This window comes from Homarus americanus, unplaced genomic scaffold (genome assembly GCF_018991925.1).
Source record: "Homarus americanus isolate GMGI-L3 unplaced genomic scaffold, GMGI_Hamer_2.0 scaffold11022, whole genome shotgun sequence".
Classification (NCBI taxonomy): Eukaryota; Metazoa; Arthropoda; class Malacostraca; order Decapoda; family Nephropidae; genus Homarus; species Homarus americanus.
The window spans coordinates 16,555,219-16,577,203 of record NW_024737068.1 but is presented as its reverse complement, the minus strand read 5'-3'; the positions used below and the strand labels follow the sequence as shown (position 1 = coordinate 16,577,203).

At 42.8% G+C, this 21,985-nt stretch overlaps 1 protein-coding gene across 3 annotated transcripts in view; it reads left to right on the top strand.

Annotated features, from left to right (window-relative positions):
* Positions 1–21,985, top strand: part of LOC121873020 (rho-related GTP-binding protein RhoV-like) — a 119,809-nt gene that overhangs the window by 1,857 nt on the left and 95,967 nt on the right. For all 3 annotated transcript variants that reach the window (XM_042376288.1, XM_042376287.1, XM_042376290.1), the window contains exon 2: positions 19,670–19,728. In XM_042376288.1, the coding sequence (XP_042232222.1) occupies positions 19,670–19,728 (59 nt within the window). The remainder of the gene's footprint in view (positions 1–19,669; positions 19,729–21,985) is intronic.

Below are 21,985 nucleotides of genomic sequence, written 5' to 3'. Positions count from 1 at the left end.
AGGCTAATAAAGTACTTGGGTTCATACAAAGGAGTGTTAGTTACAAGACTCAGGTCATCCTAAAACTGTATCTTGCTCTTGTGAGACCACACCTGGATTAGGTTCAGTTCTGGTCACCGTATTACAGAATGGATATAGAATCCTTGGAAAGAATTCAGAGGAGAATGACAAGACTAATCCCGGGCATTAGGAACCTTGAGTATAGAGACAGGTTAAAGCATCTTAATTTGCACTCCCTCGTGAGACGTAGAGCGAGGGGCGACCTGATAGAGGTGTATAAGTGGAAGACAGGGCTAAACAAAGGGGACATTACAAAGGTACTCAAATTATCCAACCAGGTGCGAACTCGTAACAATGGTTTTAAATTAGACAAATTTAGATTTAGTGAAATAGGTAAACACTGGTTTGGAAACAGAGTAATGAATGGAACAAGTTACCAGAATACGCTGAATTGCTTCAAACATAGGTTGGATGCTATATGAGCAATAGAGGACTAGTATGTAGGCCCGCTGCAGTTTCCTCCATTCTTATGTTCTTATGTTCTTAATACTTTATTTTGTTTTGTAATATGGCGAGTCGTTCCCCAAGATTTACACAACGCCTCAACCGAAGTAGGTAACATAGGCATGAGGTGTATAAATGAAATCAGGGCTAAACAAAGGGGACATTATAAAGGTACTCAAACTATCCAACCAGGAGCGAACTCGTAGCAGTGGTTTCAAATTAGACAAATTTAGATTTAGGCGCGAAATAGGTAAGCATTGGTTTAGAAATAGAGTAGTGGACGATTGGAACAAGTTACCAAACATCATCATTAACTCGAATACGCTGGATAGCTTCAAGCATAGGCTTGGTGGATATATGAGCAATGGGGGTTGGGTGTAAATGGGACTGACTGCCCAATATGGGTCAATAGGCCCGCTGCAGTTTCCTCCATTCATATCTTCTTATGACTCCCCATTAGAGAGAGTGTGGATACACACGGAGGCAATTTGGCCGGTACTGTACTCGACCGCATTCACTTCCCTAAGTTGTAAACTTGGGTGCCCATCTACAACTGTGTGAACTAGGAGCACCCGGGAATCGAACCACCGCCCCTGGAACAGGTGAGGCTGTATCCACTAGACTGCAGCACTGTACAGTACAGTATACTTAGTAATCATTGTGTTCCTGTGTGGGTTTGATGTTTGAGGACCATTAATTTTGTTTTATGATACATTATTCATACTGAAACTAAGATGTAATAGTCCAGTGGTATTGTTATTATCAGAAATAGTATACTATCTGCATTGTTAGAACATGATATTCATGTCATTGTTGAAACGATAAATAGCTGCCGTACATTTAGCACTTGTACACAAGATAGGAAATTGCATGCTTGGGAAAAATTGGCATACCTATTAGATTGTTGTGTGATTGTTTCTATGTTCGTTATATGTTAATTTCGTTTATGTGGACAGTGTACTGTAGATCCAGTTTCAAAAGGAGGCTGGATAGGTTCATGGATGATAGAGAGTGGTAGTAACTCTCGACAGGAGCTGCCATGCACAGGCCAACCGGCCTATTGCAGACTCCTTATTTTCTTATGTTCTTATTTGTCTTTTAGTGACTAATTTAGAAATTTTCCTAGGATGGGGTACACATAAAAAGACGCCTGGTATGATGTTGCAAATGCGCTTCACTATCTGTGTACCTTTGTAATCGGTTTCTCCTGCCTAGAATTAATTTCAACAAGAAAATATATAAACAGGACTTTTAATATCATGCACTAAAGATTTTTGTTTTGTTTTTTAGTCACTGTTTCAGCTAACCAGAAATAGTTCCTAGATTTTAAAGGAAGGGACAAAACTTGCCGAAGGAGGGTACTCCCAGCCAAAGATGAATTAAAGAAAATATAGTCATGGGTGGAACTACCATAGCGTGCGGTCTACAATATATTTAGGTTAGACTAAAGATATCTTTGTAGGCCGCACGCTATAGTAGCACCCTTATATGCTGCATTTGGAACACGGCTTTTGGATTGTTGATTGCAGCATTTCCTTGTTAGATCAGAATGAGGCAAGTCGTGTGATGTTTCGTTTCCACAGGTATTGACCCACTGGGAAAAAAACGGTATTATGATGCCTCTCCCTCCCCTCCCCTCACGGCTCTATGTGAGGAAAATGTTTTTTGTCTCGCTTTATGGTAGTTTTACCTTACCGGTACCTTTCTTATCAGTTACAGTTCAGGTGCGATAGTTAGCTCATCTGGCATTTATAACCTTTATACAAACCTGGTGTTGTTAGATTAAAGATTGACTTTAACACAGTAATGGTGAGTGTCTCAGCCGTACTAAGTACTTCAGTGTATGATTGATAAGGTTTGTTTCATAGGTGCGCTCGGGATCCTTTAGACAATTTCTAAACCTATCTAAAAAAATTCCTTCAATAAGATGATTTTCGGACCATTATCTGGGCTATTCTGAAGGATCGATTTTGTTCGCTACCTGTTAAGGCGGTGAATATTAAAGTGTGCAAATTAAATGGGGAAGGGTTTGGGGGGCAGGTGGGGGTCAGCTCCCACCCGGATCCTTGGGTGCATTGGAATGCACGCTTTTGTTCAGGAGTTATGAACACGATAACTTGAACGAATATCAACAGGGTTCTGTATTTGGATATACGATAATAGGACCAGAGAAGAATTTTGTATTCAACATTTTCAGTAATTTTCAGGAGTGATGGCCCTTTGGCGTGATGCTGCAGTAGATTTACCTTCATTTATTGATGTTAAGCTTGCGTTCATGACTGCTGTTGTTTGTTTGATGCCATTGCCTCCTTAACCGGCTACAGTGGGGGTACGAATGTCTTAATCTAACAAAGCCTTTGTTCACTAACGTAATTTTTATTGGGTTGGAAAGAAATATTTTTAACTTATAATTTTGATGTTCGTTTTTTTTACTCATCATCTTAGAGAGATGCTTGAGTTTGGTGGAAATTAGTTAAACAATTGAATTACCTCAGGATCTTAACGGTTGAGACCATTTTGATAGTGACATGTTTCAGTTTGTACGTATTGTACTTATGTTCAGAATAGGTTTGTGTCGTTCAACTTCACCTGTTTTTTTTTTTTATCTCTTACTCTTCCACCTTCATTACCTCATGAAACGTTTATGGATCATCTGAAGAATCGTCACCCTAGCTTACTTCACCTAAAGATTAACCACCCTGGCACTATTTGGGTGGGATGAGGTTAAGTTAGCCTTAGAGTGGTTAATGTAGGTGAAAAAAGCTGGAGTGGAGATTCTTCCTGTGACCCGTGTTTACCACCGACTTACGTTCCCGCAGTTTGTACATTTACCTTGATCCGAATTTAAAAGGGTTTTGGTCTTTTTTGTCAGTTACCCAACACCATTCGCTTAGTGGAGGGATGGCAGGCTCTCTCCGTCAAGGACAGCGACTGTGAAGCTGTCCTGGGTTTTGCTGTTATTATAATGTTATTACTGCGCTTCAACAACTTAGGTCTTTAAGCACGTAACAAGGTTAGTATTTGATATAATTTCACTTGTTGCCACTATACGAAATCGAAGTTGAAACTGCTTTTTCCGATGGTTTTTGATGTGTTATGAACGAATTTGACCTTCATTTCTGGAACACATCAATAGCCTCCCTCCCATCTCAGAATCTAGAGATTTTCTATAAAAGTTAAGGTAAAAAGTGTTCAAAACACCTCGAAAACCATCGGAAAAACAAACCCCTAACCTAACTGGGGAGCTCAACAGTCGTGCGTGTATACCACCATGTTGTTCGATGTTCTGGTTGTTTACTCAAACTATCCAACCAGGAGCAAACTCATAACAATGGTTATACATTAGACAAATTTCGATTTAGGCGCAAAATAGGTAATCATTGGTTTGGAAATAGAGTAATGGACGAGTGGAACAAGTTACCAAACATAATCATTAACTCGAATACGCTGGATAGCTTCAAACGTACATAGGTTGGATGGATATATGAGCAATAGGGGTTGGGTGTAAACGGGACTGCCCAGTATGGGCCAATAGGCCCGCTGCAGTTTCCTCCATTCTTATGTTATTAGGTATGAACATACATAATAAAATGTTTTATGTTTCGCTTAAACGTAATTAGCGCCAGAATGCCATTGAAGAAAAGTATTTTAGAATTGTCCAAACTACTGATTGCAATTATAAATTTCCCGAGATGGTGTATTGATAACAGGTGAAATAATTACCTAGTAATTACAATATTCTAACTACATTTAAAAAATAGAGAAAAAACTGTTTCGCTGATGAAAATACAAAGCAGGGTAACAAATGTTGTAAATCTTGCCACGCACGGTGAGGTCCAGTTCCTGGGATATGACTGGCTCTTGGTACACACAAACCTGGCAGACGTAGCTAGTAATTGAAAGAAAATACGCTAGTAATTACAAACATTACGTGGATACAAATGTCACGCTTTGGATTTTTAAACTATATCTCAGTAGCGAGCTGTGGCGTTCGTAACAGAGGATGTGACTTACTTTACGTGTAAGTTTTGAAGTGTATTTTAACAAAGATCGACGGGAAGATTATCAATATCATAAATCACCATCCAAGACAAAAATGGCTCCTGCAGGAGAATAACTCGTTTTAGGTAGTAAACGCCTGTCAATAAATTGCAGTAAAGCTTAAGACTGTAGTGTAGACCCTGGGAGTAGTACATATTATAGTGACTAAAACCCACCAATTAACTTGCACAGACTACTAACAGGACTCGGGCTTTCGCGTTTGTCTTGAATATATAATGGGTTTGTTTAGAAGAATTCAAAGTCGGTTCCGGTTTTACTAGAGCAGACTTGTGTATGTACAGTAAACTTGTTAGAGTTGACGAATGTTTTGCCCTTGTGAATTGATATACGAACAACTTCGTATTGCAGATACCGTACTGTATCCCTTTGCGTTTTCCTCTTACCTTAATAGCTCCTGCTCCTTGGGAGCAAGCAAACTCTTGGTAAGTCTCCCAATAAGCTTAAAAAAGGCCTCCAGAAAACTTTGTATATATTTACTATATATGCTTTTAAGTAGCTGGATAGTAGGCAATTATTAAACAGGGAGGTACTACTGCCTGGGAAGATATTTGAAGCATAAATAATGTGTTGTCTAATGGTGGACCCTGCTGCCATATGGCATCACTAAAATTGTGACCAAGTCCCAGGTTGCTGATCTGACTGACTTGTGCCTCATTTACACATAATTGCAGGGTCTTAATTGTTTCTCTTACTTTGACACCACAACAGACATAACGTTTCATACTCTTTATTTATTTATTTTTAATGTGTGTTTTATTTGGTTCAATTTACTTTTTCGCCCTCAGGCCCCGTTTATTTTTACTCTTCCAACCACCATTCGTGTCCACACTATACTGTGTTGTTCACTCCTCAGACACTGCACTGATGTATCCTCAACCTTATCAACTTAGTTGTTTCCGCTTGTGAGACCTCAATTGCTCACTTGGATTGCGCAGTTCAGTTCTGGTCACCGTACTACAGAATGGATATAGAATCCCTAGAAAGAATTCAGAGGATGACAAGACTAATCCCGGGCATTAGGAACCTTGAGTACAGAGACAGGTTAAAGCATCTTAATCTGCACTCCGAGAGACGTAGAGTGAGGGGCGATATGATCGAGGTGTATAAATGGAAGTCAGGGTTAAACAAAGGTGATATAACAAGGTACTCAACTCCAACCTGGAGCGAACTCGCGACAAATTTAGATTTAGGCGCGAAATAGGTAAACATTGGTTTGGAATTAATAGAGTAGTGGAAGAGTGGAACAAGTTACCTAACATCGTCATTAACTCGAATACGCTGGATAGCTTCAAACATAGGCTGGATGGATATATGAGCGATAGGGGTTGGGTGTAAATGGGACTGCCCAGTATGGGCCAATAGGCCCGCTGCAGTTTCCTCCATTCTTATGTTAATGTCTGCCTCGCCGCCTGCCTTCAACTGTTTTTAGTCTTATTTACCTACGTGTCATTCAACTTCCTCCTCATCGTCTAGGCTTCTCTTTGGCCCTCTGCCTCCCATATTTCGGTGCTACTATAGCGTGCGGTCTACAAATATTTAGGTTAGTTTAAGTTAGGTCAGGTTAGGTTAAGTTAGGTTAGTTTAAGTTAGGTCAGGTAGTTAGGTTAGACTAAAGATATCTTTGTCGTCCGCACGCTATAGTAGAACCCATTTTTCCCTTTCTCCCTTATCATTTACCTTATTTTCCATGGCAGGCTTCATAAGTTCTTCATAAATGTTGCTCTCATTCTTTCGTCATACCGTCTAAAACATATAGATTTATGTCTATTCAGTTCTGCAGGGTTAATCACCCCCTCATTTTGTAATGTATTTGTTATACCTTGTAAGTTCACTCTGCTGTTTTACATGCATACAAAGGATTTGGAATAACCAAACTCCCTCATATAGACACCTTGTACATTCCCCACTTATCTTACTAAGTCGTTATATACTCTGCGTGCACTGCCCGTCATCCAGGGCCACAGTTCACTCGTCACAGCCTCACTGTAACAAGATTCTTCCTGCTCCTTCCCCCTCCCGCCCTTCCCACCACCAGCATGGCAACAGCACGCCAGGGGGGAGCTGTGGATAGTTTGCTTTTCTTCCCATGCCCCTTTTTTGTGTGGATGGGGGAGGCATTAGTCTTTGTGACGGATCCCTTCTAATTATATCTCCCTTCCTTTGTTTGTGTGTAATTATAGATTATGTACACACATGGATGTACTTATGATCATTATTTTTTGCATGTAGTCTAAAGGTGCATACATCACGATTAGCAGACTAGGAAACGTTTGTGACTAGAATAAGAGTGACATTTGGATTACCACGGGGCGAGAATTTATATAATCGTTCAGATCTGTTTTATGAAACGTGTATCTTTATGCCTCCATCCTTTTTCCAGTTGTCTTAATGTTATCTTAATCCTGTAGTCCTGAACAGGATTACAGAAAATTGAGACGAGAAACTCGCACTGTACCGGATCATATACGTCTACTCTAAACCAGAAACTGTACCCCCCAAAAAATCACTGTGTCTGCTTTACTGCGAGTTACTTCGTATTAAAGTTGTCCCATATTAGGGACTTTCTCAGAAAATAACTACCCGGTGGTCCTGTAAATTTTTTCTTGTTTATTTTCAACTAGCAGTAGGTGCACGTAGTCACACGTATAGACCTGAATACCAGTATATAGAATTTAATATATTTTAAAGTTACCGTGAAGAAACATTATCCACGAAAGGAGTATGTTAAGTTTTCCCAGCTGGGCAGTGTGTGACAGTGTGAATAAAGGTCAAATGAATCAGCAATGATGAGTCGTATTTTGGTGGTCAGGCTTTGTGCACTGCTTTATGGAATGTTGTGTGAAATCATTCCCCTTGTGAACTGTTTTGTTTGTCCCTTGTGTTTGTCAGTGTTTTTTGCTTGTTCGACTTGTTCTGTTAATGGCGGTATAGGCGACAGTCAGCGATAACCTCTTGTCAGTATTTAATGTGAAGTATGACTGATCACTCATCATCGTCTTAATTGAGTCGATATTTTTTATAGTTTTGTGGGTGCTACTATAACATGCGGTCTACAAAGATATCTTTAGTCTAAATTAACCTGACTTAACCTAACGTCAGCTAACCTAAATATCTTATTGACCGCACGCTATAGCAGCACCGTTTTGTGTGTGTGTATATTATATATTCTCATTATTAAAGGCAAAATAATAAATAATATTTTTGCAGTGAGCCGAGCTGTTATTTTAGCTTCTTTACATAGAAATGTCTTTGTTTAAAAGGTATTTGCATTCCTTTTCCCGATGTGTTTTTGTTCGAGCACTTTGATGAGGTATTCTTGTGTCGCGATAGGCACCCGCATTGTTCTGCGGTTTTGTTTGTTTCAGTGAAATGACTCCTTATTGTGGTTGATTTTTTCCTCGCTTGAGGTAGCATGTCTCGGCGTGTATGTGTGGTTTTCTTTGTTTGTTAGACTTGACGGGTTGTATGTCTGTTAACTTCGTCTTCCAGTGGTTGTTGGTGTTGATAGGGTAACTTAGATATGAATGAATGAGTATTATTATGCTTGTGTTTCATTTATCTAGGCGGGTTTACCATGGTTATACTGTACGAGTATACCGTGTGTGTAACTCATGCTTGGCTTCCTTAGTTTATTAGATATGGGAAACTTGTCTATGCCTCGTTCATGACTTCTTGGCCATGGTGAGATAAGCGCCTATGTTTTGGTCTTTGTAGGACATAACTGAATATGCCCCAATTTCTTGTTCTTGACTGTTTGGACATAGGATAAATGCCTACGTCTAACTCGAGACAGTCTGGACGTGGTTGGGTTACTGCCTGACTTCTACAAGGAAACGTGGCGTGAAGGGAAACTGGAGCGTGACGTCAAACATAAAAGGGAAAGTCTTACAGTCACAGACCAGCCGGCGGCGCGTGCCTAACCACAGAGGGAGTGAAAGTTTGGGAGTGTTTGTGTATGATGAGGGAGAGGTTCTGAGACTGGCAGATCTAGAGATATAAACATCAGTCCCGTTGGCACTAGACTGGATGTCTAGCCTAGTGTATGTTTTTTTCCATGTGTCGTCTGCATCCTGTGTAAACAAGATGCATTTCTGTAGCTGTGCAGTATTTGTATCCCATCTAACTTCTTTTTTTCTGTTTCTTACATTCGTGAAAGTGGGTCAGGTCTGACAGGTCCTTAATTACACTCCTGTTAGTAGTAAGCAAATGTTAAACACCGATGTGATGAGATGTATTACACTAGAAACTATTAACAGTTACATAGAGAATATTAAATCAAGTGAATGTTATGCTTTTACTGATGGTTCTGTGCAGACAAACACAGACAGAACAGGTTGTGCATTTGTAATATATAAATAAAAGGAGATGATAGTGTGAAACATGCAAAGGCTGAACTACTGGGGCAGCACAACACAAACTGAAGTAATGGGAATCTACTTAGCTACAGGCTACCTTAAAGAAAATGGAGGTGGGGTGATATTATGCGACTCCAAAAGTGCTTTGAAATCAATGAACAGACCGTCAGGTTCTATGTCTGGAGTTGTCTGTGATATTAAATAAAATGTGATAACTGCTAAGGAGAACAACTTTCGTATTGAATTTGTGTGGATTCCGTCCCTTGTTGGAATCAGGTATCATGACCGTGCTGATAGACTGGCCAATGAGGCATCTAAGAAAGAAAATGTGGACCGTGACCTTGGCCTGTCCAATGCTATACTTAAAACATGCAAGTCAAAATCTAAAGGAACTCTGATCTAGAAGAAATGAGAAATGCGGAGAGACCTGGCAGTCGTAGCATTAGTAAATATGACAAATTTTGTGACAAGAGGTACCGATTTGGCCAGCTCAAGGACAGAACCAGATAATGTGATGTACTCGTGGCCAGAATTAGGCTAGGATACAGACACACCTGGCAAGTTAGTGGCGCTGTACCCATACCGGAACACTCGGCATGTAAACTTTGTGATAAACCTTTATAGCATACAGTACGCTTGAACACTATTATTGAATGGGACGCTGTCAGAGACTTAAGGCCACCTGGCTTATTGTATCATGAACTATATAATTACATTGAATCAGGAGTGCATGATGACGTTCTTGCTGTCTATCCCAAATTTGCTAGTCCACACTGATTAGTCCTCAAATAGAATATGACTTCTACTGTATATGAACCACTGTCCTGTGTGGCAGTGAACATTGATATTACCAACATGACTGACCTATGTATACTCTTAATAAATATGATCTATTTCTTTGTGTATGAACCTCTGTCCTGCGTGGCAGTGACAAGTGAGCACCCTCAGTGCCAAGACCTGAATGAATTACTCAGATTATGCAAACTTTACTCCAAGCTTTGCCAATAAATTTGTTAACCATTAACTTAAGGGCAGTGCAAATACAGCACCTCGTACAGTTGGTTAAGCCTTTTATGGTACAGGCACCGTGGCTGGTACTGCACCCGATCTCCTTCATTTCCCAGTTGTAAAGAACTCATTCATAACTGGCAGAACATGGGATACCGTGGGCACGAACTAGTGACCCTTGGGACAGGAACCGAGCTCTGTATTCGCTCGTCCACCTCACCCCACCCCAAAATACTGTAAAGTACTGTATACGAATCCATCTCGTTTCTTCTTTTCCCCCGTCGCTCCTTCGCTCCCTATATGTTCCACTCCCCGCCTGCCATCAAGGACCTATTGTGTGAGGATCAAGCTGGAAAATATTGGCAGGTTCTCGTTCATCACTCGCCTCACGTCTCTCTCTCTCTCTCTCTCTCTCTCTCTCTCTCTCTCTCTCTCTCTCTCTCTCTCTCTGCGCTACCACAATCATCACTAACACAGCTACTGCCACAGATACAAATGTAAAGTTCAGCTACCAAATTCCTTTCATTGACACATAATACTGTTACCAGTTCTAAGGACATCTAGCAACACTGCCACCATTAACACCCAGCACAACTACAGCTACCACCTTTAACATCATAGACTTGTAAATGTTCCCCTGATTTGGGCTCAACTTTACCCCGTGGCTTTATACGCAGTTGGTGATTTTAACAACACAATGACATTAGCATATGGCGACCAGCATCGTTGCGGCACACCGCGACAGACCATTATGTAGGCTGCGGTAGATCACTTTACAAATTGAGGAGCATTTCGGTGGACCACCCATAAGACAGGCTGCGGCAGACCACTATAAAAAACCGGTTTACCTAAGTGCAGGCTGCGGCAGACCACTATAAAAAGGATATACCTACAGTAAGTGCAGGCTGCGGCAGACCACAGGCAGCTGTGCAGGTTCTGGTAGGTCGCACAGTCGAAGCTGCTAAACAGTGCAGGTTCTGGTAGGTCGCACAGTCGAAGCTGCTAAACAGTGCAGGTTCTGGTAGGTCGCACAGACGAAGCTGCTAAACAGTGCAGGTTCTGGTAGGTCGCACAGTCGAAGCTGCTAAACAGTGCAGGTTCTGGTAGGTCGCACAGTCGAAGCTGCTAAACAGTGCAGGTTCTGGTAGGTCGCACAGTCGAAGCTGCTAAACAGTGCAGGTTCTGGTAGGTCGCACAGTCGAAGCTGCTAAACAGTGCAGGTTCTGGTAGGTCGCACAGACGAAGCTGCTAAACAGTGCAGGTTCTGGTAGGTCGCACAGTCGAAGCTGCTAAACAGTGCAGGTTCTGGTAGGTCGCACAGTCGAAGCTGCTAAACAATGCAGGTTCTGTAGGTCGCACAGTCGAAGCAAGCAAACAATGTGCTCTGTAGGTCGCACAGTCGAAGCTATAAACAGTGCAGGTTCTGCAGGTCGCATGCCGAAGCCGCTAAACAGTGCAGGTTCTGCAGGTCGCACAGTCGAAGCTGCTAAACAGCAGGTTCGGTATCGCATAGTCGAAGCTGCGGCAATGGTTATGTTCTGTAGGTCGCATAAGACGCAGCCGCTAAACAATGCAGGTTTTGGGTGAGGTCTGAAGTTGCCAAATGAAAGTGCAGGTTCTGGTGAGACGCAACAGTCAGGTTGCCAACATGCAGGTTCTAGAGGTCGCAACAGGTCGAAGCTGGCAACAGTGTAGTAACGCAGAATGCACAGTCAGAAGCTGCCAGCAATGAACGGTAGGTCGCATAGTCGAAGCGCTGTCAGCGCAGGTTCGGCAGGTCGCACAGTCGAAGTTGCCAAACAATGGTTCTGCAGGTCGCAGTCGAAGGCAACAGTGCAGGTTCCCCAGAATGCACAGTCGAAGCTGCTGCAATGCAGGTTCCCAGAATGCATTGTCGAAGTTGCTAAACAGTGCAGGTTCTGGTGGTCGCAGTCGAAGCTGCTGCGCCTGGTAGTCAAGACGCTAAACAATGTAGGTGGTCGCACAGTCGAAGCTGGGCAAACAGTGCAGGTTCTAAGAAGCGACAGCTGAAGCTGCTAAACAGCAGGTTCTGTAGGTCGCACACAGTCAGTTGCCAAACAGTGCAGGTTCTGGTGGCTCAGTCGAAGTTGCTAAACAGTGCAGGTTCTGGTAGGGTTACAGACGAAGCTTTCAAACAATGCAGGTTCTGGTAGGTCGCACAGTCGAAGCTGCTAAACAATGCAGGTTCTAAATGCCAGTCGAAGCTGCTAAACAATGCAGGTTCTGGTAGGTCGCACAGTCGAAGCTGCTAAACAGTGCAGGTTCTGGTAGGTCGCACAGTCGAAGCTGCTAAACAGTGCAGGTTCTGGTAGGTCGCACAGACGAAGCTGCTAAACAGTGCAGGTTCTGGTAGGTCGCACAGTCGAAGCTGCTAAACAGTGCAGGTTCTGGTAGGTCGCACAGACGAAGCTGCTAAACAGTGCAGGTTCTGGTAGGTCGCACAGTCGAAGCTGCTAAACAGTGCAGGTTCTGGTAGGTCGCACAGACGAAGCTGCTAAACAGTGCAGGTTCTGGTAGGTCGCACAGTCGAAGCTGCTAAACAGTGCAGGTTCTGGTAGGTCGCACAGTCGAAGCTGCTAAACAACAAACGTGAGTAAACAGACTACATCACAAGTTGCTGAGGGTGTTGTGTCTCCCCCTCATCCCACTGGATCTGTTGTTGTCTCAGGCCGTCATATATCACCATGTTGTCTCTTTATAGAATGACACTACACTTATACAACCATGATTGCTCTCTTAAGATATAATTACCCATAAGGCAGTTGTTTTAATCTAATTTTAAATTTCTCGTGAGGTGTGGGGGACAATATTATGACACCAGTAGCTGAATTCGCTGAAAAGATAACGTTACTAATCTCTATCCATACTAGACGTGTGAGAACATATAGCCGTTTTAATCTACGACACAGAGAATACGGTGATGTAACATCCTTAGTTGGGGGAAAATTACATTTTTCTTTTATACTTGTGATGAACTACAAGGTCCTAGATGAGGGTGTGCCCTGATCATTGATCTTTACTCATGCTAGGGTTGTCTAGTTAGTAGAGTACATGGGGAGTTTACGTGGGTCTGGCGTCATAATACACACTACTACTGCTACTTTTTTTTTTAACGTGGCCTCCAGCCTCCCCCAATAGCCACTCCTTCGCCCCCATTTTATTACCTTAATATTAAATATCCTAATACATAAGTAGCTATCCTATCTGTGTTGAATTAGTTGAGCTGCAGATCTATGCGGCATTCAGTGACTGTAGCCTCATAGTCAATATCTGCAGCAGTTGTACTACTACTACTTTGCTGTCACTAGGAATCGCGTATGACAATCATCCAGCTATGATACAATGATATGAGTTATTAGGGATGGCACCTTCATTGGTGAGCTCCGAGGTGACTAAAGAGGCCGATAAGGGACCGGCGGAGTTATTCACAGATGTTGCACATGTAGAGGGCTACAGCTAGTGCGGGAGGGGCGGCGGCAGCGTGTTTCCGACGTTGGCGCTTGTCTGCCTCGGTTTGCAGTCGGGCTAACTCGAAAGTGGGTGAAAGGAATCAATAAAGGGGATATAGATAAAGTTCTTATAATATCCGAGCAGGATAGGACTCGGAGCAACGGATTCAAGTTGGATAAGTTTAGGTTTAGGAGGGAGATAGGAAGAAACTGGTTCACAAATAGGGTGGTGGACGAGTGGAACAAGCTTAGCAACTTTGTAGTAAGTGCGGGAACTCTGGAAAGTTTCAAAAGGAGGCTAGATAGATTCATGGATGATAGAGAGTGGTAGTAACTCTCGACAGGAGCTGCCATGCACAGGCCAACCAGCCTATTGCAGACTCCTTATTTTCTTATGTTCTTATGTTCTTGTGTGGTGCTCCTTCAAGCTTTACGATGTGGAGTAATCGACACAGGTGAGGGGGTTAAACCAGTCGTTCTTTAGATTGCGAAGTTCCCCCTCTGGGCTGCTGCTTTCTTCTTGTGGAAGGTATCAGGTTTGGTCCTAGACTGAGGGTTGTTCTGCCAGTCGGTTAAAGCAGCACGTTTTTCATCGATGGGTGCATTGATTGCCGGGTCGTTTTCATCAAACCAGTCGAGAATATCCCATTCGGCACTAGGATTTGTGTTGTTTGCTGTTGGGTTGTTTATCAGCCCGTGTTCGAGCTGCTCTCTGAAAGCATGTGCTACCGCTGGATCCTCCAGACGCTAAGTGTTAAAACCTCTTCTGGAGGCTTGCTGCCTTCGCCGTTTTGGGGCGACGTGAAGTGAGAGCTTGGCTCTAACGAGCTGATGATAAGTGTCACAGTGGTCTGAGCCACGCATGGCTCGGGTGATGAGGACATCTCGGTGATCTCTTTCTCTGACAATGATGTAGTCAATGAGATGCCAGTGTTTGGATCGTGGGTGTTACCACGAACCCTTGGTGAAAGTGAGGTTGTGTGCAGCACACTTGCTGAGGAGTAGGCCGTTGGGATTACACTTGCCTAGTCCATTTCTCCCTATGGTTCCCTGCCAAATGTCAGCACACATACACAAATACACAGATTGCCTCCATGATGAGGATTCAAACCCGGGATCAACAGTACAATAATAACCTTTCCACCACTTTGCCCCTTCGAGGTTGGTCTCGGGAAGACTTTGGTGCTGTAGGTTTTGACAAACTGTGTAATCCTATATTGTAGTGTTGTACAATGATAATTAAGTTATTGGTGACTGATAGTCTTAATATCAAGTGAAAGACTTTTAGCTCTTCATTTTGTTCTAAGTTTCGATAAAAAGTAAAGTCTTTGTGAAAGTATTCGCTCATTTTCCCTGCAAAGAGAAGCGGGTTGACAAGACTCAGGTCCCACTTGGGCTCTAAACTGCAGAGTAATCTTTGATTACTCTGCAGTTGATTAGACCACAAAATAAGTCATGTTTTGATCATCTCTTAGTAATTTTCTCACGTGGTACCCAACCAGACAACGAGCGAGGATAGGGTAGTTGGATTCAGGATTGTTGAAGGGGGGAGTTTGGTCAAAGAGTGAAGGGGGGAATTAGGTCATGATGGGGGCAAAGAAGGTGGTCAGGTCATGGCGGAGGAGATAGGTCACTAAGGGGTGGATGAAAGGTCAAGGTGGCCAAGTTACCTCCACGTGCTAACGACGTCTGACCACCGCTATTTGACCGTACCTCTCAGGGAACCTTTACCTGACGCTTCCGTGTAGTTGAAAGGGAGATGGAGCTCGTTTATTCTCACATATTCTGATATTTACAGGTAACTGATATTCACGCTCTCAGAAACAGCTGCTCAGAATTACTCTCAGATGACTAAAGAAACAAAGGTCACAGAGTCATCACGTGTCACCTACAGTACAGTTCATTGATAATATTGTTGCGGTACCAAATTAATTCTAGAGAACATAGTATGACCGCCACTACTATAAACACAACCCAGCACAAAGGAATGTGTGTGCCAGATCTGAAGCGGTCGATCGAAACACTGTGTCGTCTGAACATGATACTCCTTCACTTCACTCCTCGAATCCCCCAAAATGCGAACGAATACTGAAAAAAAAAATGGGTGTACAGTCGACCCAAGTATTAGAACTAGTGTATGTTGACCTAAGTCTCAAGGCTGTTGAAACTAAAAAAAAATGAAAGAATCCCCACGAGAAAAGACTTAAATAGTGTCTTAAGTGTGTTGTACAGTCAGGGTCAAAAGCTGGACCTTAAATAAGATAAAACAGTACAGTCGCATCAGACGACAGTCAGAGTATACAAGTTCGGAGACTCACTCCCGTGATACAGTTTTACTGCATCACACGAACTTTTGACCCTAACTGTATTGTACATAATAATCTATGTCCATGGGGGCTTTAGCTGGAGTGTTTCTGCAAGTTATAACTTCGAAAAGTTGGCTTCATATCCAACTATCTTAATACATTAAATCTTTCCCTCCACTATCCAGCGTTGTATTTTTTTAGCTTAGTGTACAAGCTGTTGGAGATTCTTTTTCGTCTCCTCCTCTCCTGACCTCCTTCTCTTCTTCTTTCAACATCCTATTGAGCTCCTTGCCCTCATCTCATCTTCCCCTTGCCTGAGGTTATTCACCGTCTCCCTCCCTCCTCGCCTTAACCCCTTTTCTTCCCTCCCTCCCTCCCTCCCCCCTTTCTTACCCTCCCATATCTTCCCTCCCTCCTTCTCCTATCCCCTTACATCTTCCTTCCCTCCCACTCATTCTTTCCACCTTCTCTGTCTAGTACTCATGGCATTACCCTTTCCCTCCCTCTCACCCCTTCCTCTAAGCAGGACCCAAGCAGTGGTCACACGTCGTGTCGAGTTGTTTAATGTCGTCTGTCGCTTTTTTTACGTCCTGACCATTTGATGAAGACGTGACCGGCCATCGTTGAGGCTCTTTGAGAGTCAACCCTCTCTCTCTCTCTCTCTCTCTCTCTCTCTCTCTCTCTCTCTCTCTCTATTTTTTTCACGTCATGACATATTGTTACCGAGGTTCATATCCTTATTATCCATCCCTGGGCCGACACATCTTTTTGCAGAGAGGAAGAACGTTTGTGTGTAAGAATCTGGTGATAAGAGTAATATGTAGAGGCACAGGAGGAAACTCGTGTATGTATGTATGTATATATGTATGTATGTATGTATGTATGTACCTGTATGTTCTCAGGGTTGTGTCGGTGGTGTTGGGCAATAGCTTGGTACAGTGTGTTCGGCCACCACAAAGAGGAAATGTTTGCTGCGGTATAATCTGCATTTACATAGTTTCTCTTCGTTAATTTTGTCTAATTAGTGCTAAGTGAAAACACCAAGTTTAAGGTGAAGTCTCAGTGAAGTTTTGTTGCCATTTTGAACGTTGTTGTTGTGTAGCTCAAGATATGGCAGGTGGGTGCATTCTTAATTCTTACATCACCATTTATGAGGCAAAATTCCACACACAATCCTTGGAGTGAGAGTATCCGGGTCCCATGACTGGCTCACCCACCTACCATCATTACTACACCATGACGCTGTATGTTTCATCCTCCCTGTGTCTTCGTGTTATTGTAATATATAATTGACAATAATAACAATACCGACGAGTTTTATTCGATAAGATTACACGTGGGGTTTTAATATATTGCATCAAGCTCAATATTCTCTTCGATAATATTGTAGGCGATGCATTAATGTATATCCAGTCTCAGTTGTCTCATTGCAAGTGACTGTGGAAGGGACGGTCCATGTGGATATATAACGCCGTGCTAGGAAAAGGTATTAATATTATGGTAATTTTAATGTACGATACAGTAGTAAGTTGGTGACGATTGTGTCTAGCTTTACCGGTACAGTTTATGGATCACGGTAAGATTAACCCATAACTTATTTCACCTTAAAATTAACTAACGTAACCTAATCTTCCCTCCAGGTAGCGTTAAGGTGTTTATTCTTAATGTGAAATTAGGTAAGGGGGGAGGGGGTCTTGAAGTGGGGAGGGTCTTAAAGTGGGGGGAGGGGGTCTTAAATTAAGGGGGTCTTAAAGGTCTAAGGTGGGGGGAGGGGGTCTTAAAGTGGTCCAAAAATAATATTAAGAGAATGAACACATTATTAAGAGGAGATTTAGTTAAGTAGTAAATAATGATATAGTAATTTACAAAGTAGAGTTGAAGGTCTCTTAAGTAGACGGGTGAGAACTAAGTGCGGCACAGGGTAATCTTTTAACCTAACTGTATATATTTATTTGTATTAGCATAAATTTACCCAAAACCCCAACTGGTAGTGTGAGGATTGTGTTGACGTGGGGAGCAGGTTTTGGTGGTACCTGGGTGTGATTATTAATGTGTTCTGGTGATGACAGGCAGCAGCAGGTCCTGGGTGGTCTTGATTTTTTTTGTGTGTGGGGGGGCTGCGGTTTGCCCTCGGATACCGGTTTTTGCTGCCTGTTTTGGGAGTTTATTTTTTGTTTTCCCATCTGTGGTGTATCTGGTCGTGTGCTACTGTAGCCTTGTGGTTTTTGGTAGTTGTTATTCTTGTGTTTTTTTTTTTTTTATCATGCCGTCTCCACACCAGCCATCATGATAATTGATGACTGTTGGTTGATCTGAGAGGAATCGTCCGTGTGACCGCTATAGAGCCGTGCCATACACAATCATGTTTTTCTTTTACTCTTTACACATATATTTATTGTTTTATGGAGAAATTTACTTCATTACACATCTACCTTTTCAGAAGTACACAAACTCACAAATTAATGAGAAGGTTGGATGATTTAGATGAGGGATTTTGTTTGTTTGTTTCGTTTTCTGTTTTATGGTAAAAGTTCTCGCGAGCGCTGCCACACAAACAAGGTATTCCACCAGAGTACAAGTTCCCTCAGGCTCCTCAAAGTACTCCCACAAAAGAAGTTAGAAAGTAATGAGAAAAGTTTGTGGATTGAATTAATTTGATATTGATAAAGTGTTCATATAAGATGTTGGTTAAATAAATACCGGTATGTATGAGGTGTCTTCAGTGTACAGGATGTGATAGAAACGTATATGTTGTCTTAAATGACGTAATAGTGTACTGTACGTCTCGGTACCTTGTTGTTTGTGTACATTACAACTCTCTTAAATACGGGTTGTGTTTCGTTGTTCCAGTACGACTGATAACAGTGACCCTTATATAACCTGGTTGAAGAATTGATAAGTGTTGACATTGTTGGCTAATGTTCAGAGTGGATCACGTGAGCATTAGGCAACCCGTTTTTATTTATTTTTCGCTTGATTAAACACCCTAACTTAACCTAACCTAACCTAACCTAACCTAACTTAACCTAACCTAACCTAACCTAATCTCCAGGTGTATGATCCTTAAAGAGACGTTATCTGTTAAGGTTCCCGCCAAGACGACTGGTTTTGGTACAGTTCCTGTTTCTTGAAGACTTTTGAAAGTATAAAAAAAAAACCTCTGGCAATGAAGGAGTGTTGTGGTAGAGGAGGTGGTGGTGATAATAGCCGTGTCAGACCACTTAGTATAATGGCTGCAGTGTGTTGACCGCTTCACTGCAAATTGAACCTTCTTCCTCCTTCCCCCTCCTCCTCCTCCTTCGTGTAAATTGATCAGTGTCTCCCCAGCGGGTTTAGGTCGCCTGTCTGGCTATCTCCTGAAAACCATTATCGAGACAGGTTTTATTATCGTGTGTAGTGGTGGTTTACCTGGAGGTGTGTTAGTGTGTCATTACCTGCAGCTACTTACCGCTACTCTGGTCTTATCCTCTCAAGGCTCGGATTCTGATTGCCTTGAGACTCGTGCCTTGAAATTTTCCATTAGCTGGTGTCGTACGTGTGTGTGTGTGTGTGTGTGTGTGTGTGTGTCAGATTACTTCTCCTCTAATGGTGGAGTGTTAGTGTGTCATTACCGCTTTAACTTCGTACTAACTGGAGCACACAGGTTGATAGTCTGAGTCAGAAGTCACAAAAGCCAGTGTATTAAGTTTCCCTTTGACTGTGAATGTAATCGAGATACCGGTATATAAATAGTTTTGTAAAGAAGTGTTTGATCACCGGGATATTAGACATTCCAGTTTATTTCATCTGATTATAAATCCCTGAATACTATCTTGGTGGGTTAGGTTAGGCTAATGTGGATATTTTAATGTTGAATAATTTTGGGGTCTAATCTTCATGTGATACTTTGTTTTGTAAAATGTTTTATAAAGTGATTGGCAAAGGTTGGTTGTTTTAATGTACTAAAGTATCGTTGTTGTTTCAGTGGTGGTGAACGTAGACAACCAGCCCATCAGACTGCAACTGTGCGACACTGCTGGACAGGTGAGTCATCCTGCTCTCTATCCCGCTCGCCCCACCTCTCTTACAGCTTCTGAGTGCCCCACCCTATGATTGTCCCAGTGTTCCGCTCCCCTCACTGCCCAAACCCCCCTTCTTGTCCGAACTTGCCAGGTAACTACTAGAAACACGTATCCTCCGTCGCCTTCAAAGACATCAGGTAAAGTGTAAATGGTATGAGTTTCCAAGAGGCCTTTCCTCCTCTCCCACAGTTCCAATACTTCCACGCTGCTCACACTAACTTTGGCAAGTTTACTTTTTTCCTGCTGCTCTGAATATCCCGAAATCCTTTGGCAAAGTTCGACATGGGGTTTTTCTTGATAAACTAAACTTCCTTCGTGTGGCTCTGTTGCTTCTCTCTCACCTCCTGCTTTCTCCCGTTTCAGTGCAAGCTTAGTATTAGCACACACACACACACACACACACACACCTTTCCTGTTGGTAAGTTGAGGACTCCCTTCTCGCCCCAGCAGCCACTATGTGTGACTGTAATGAACTCCTGTCAATAGCAAGAACCTGCACTAAATTAACATTGTTGTTTATCACTGAAGTAGAAGGCCAGTTATCTTAAAGTTACGCGACGTCTTATATTTGCACGGTGTCAGATGAACAGATTCTGGAGATGGTGTCTAGAAGTACCTTTTAAAGATTGTGACAGACTTTCCATTAGTACTCACGTCTGCCTGAGTCTTCACGTACCCTCCTTCCTCCTCCTCCTCCTCCTCTTCCTCTTCTTCTGTCGGTGGAAAATAAGAGGCTGGTGCGGGGAGTGTGAGGCAGGCGGTGAATGGGGGAGTGTGAGGCAGGTGAAATGACGGCGGCAATGGCAAGGGAAACGAAAATCACGGCTGTTTTAGCATAGAAATGGTGGCTGTTGGGTGTGACACTGAACACCTTGACGCCATTTGAGTCTCTCCCTCCCCTCCTCTCCCTCCCCTCTTTCTCCCTCCCCTCCCCCCTCCCCTCCTCTCTCTCCCTCCCCTGTCCCCCTCCCCTCCTCTCTCTCCCCCATCCCTTCTACTCCCCTCGTTCCTCCCCTCCCCCCGCCCCTGCTACAGCATGGTGTCGGTCGTATCTTAACTCCTTCAGTTTTATGTGTTCTCAAGTCTCTGGTCAGGGTTAAAAAAAAGGTCAACCGACGAATCTTTTTAAGAATCGAAACCTTGAATCTTGGTTCCGGATTCACAAAGATTCAGTAACGTTAATTGAATCCTTTTAACTGGTATATACACTAAGAGAACATAAATTAGTTGAGGTAGAGCCTCGGTGTGTTTTTTGAAGCCATTTACGGTACTTATGTCAGGGTTCATTTATAAAGCAGCCAGGCAGGTAGGGAGGTTAAGTGTGAACCTCGGAGACATTTTTTTGGGGTTCACCTGAAGATTCGCCGCTTCCCATGCTTAATTAGTTCACCTAAATCACGTTTACATAACATAACAACAACATGACATGGCATAATATGATATAACCCAATCCCCAGGTAACGTTAAGGTGAGTAATCTTCAGGTGAAATATTTTACCGGGGGGGGGGTGAACAATGACCACCCCCCACCCACCCCTTGTTTTAGCTCTGTATCCTGAGGTGGTGAGAGGTGGGTAACGCAACACGCGCACTCAATTACTCGTTCACGCACTCACTCACTCAATTACTCGTTCACGCACTCACTCAATCACCACCGGGACTATTTCCTCCATTTGGCCATCGTTTACTACTCCAGCACTCGCCCAGGTGCTATCTACTGGTGCTAGTTTACAGAGAGAGAGAGAGAGAGAGAGTGTTTGCCTCAGGGTCTTTCGCTATACTTAACTGGGACTCACACCTCTTTGGCCTGTCTGTCTGTCTGTCTGTCTCTGTCAGATTCCTCCGTCAGTTCGTCTTATTTTGGTCATCTTTCTTTTTGTTTATTTGTTTGTATTTCTCCTTCTTCCCCTCTCTACCTGTTTGCTTTATCTCTGTCTGCCTCCCAGTTTACTTGACCTTCCTGTCTACTTTTCTGTCTACTTACCTACTCGTCTGCCTTTCTGTCTTCTTACCTGCGGCTCTGCCTTTCTGTCTACTTAGCTGCTTGTTTGCCTGTTTACCTTTCTGTTTACTTACCTGTCTGTCTACTTTCCTGCTTTTCTTCCTTTCTGTCTACTTACCTGCGTGTCTGCCTTTCTGTTTAATTACCTTCTTGTCTGCCTCCTGTCTTTCTGTTTACTTACCTACTTGTCTGCCTTTTTTGTCTACTTATCTACCTTC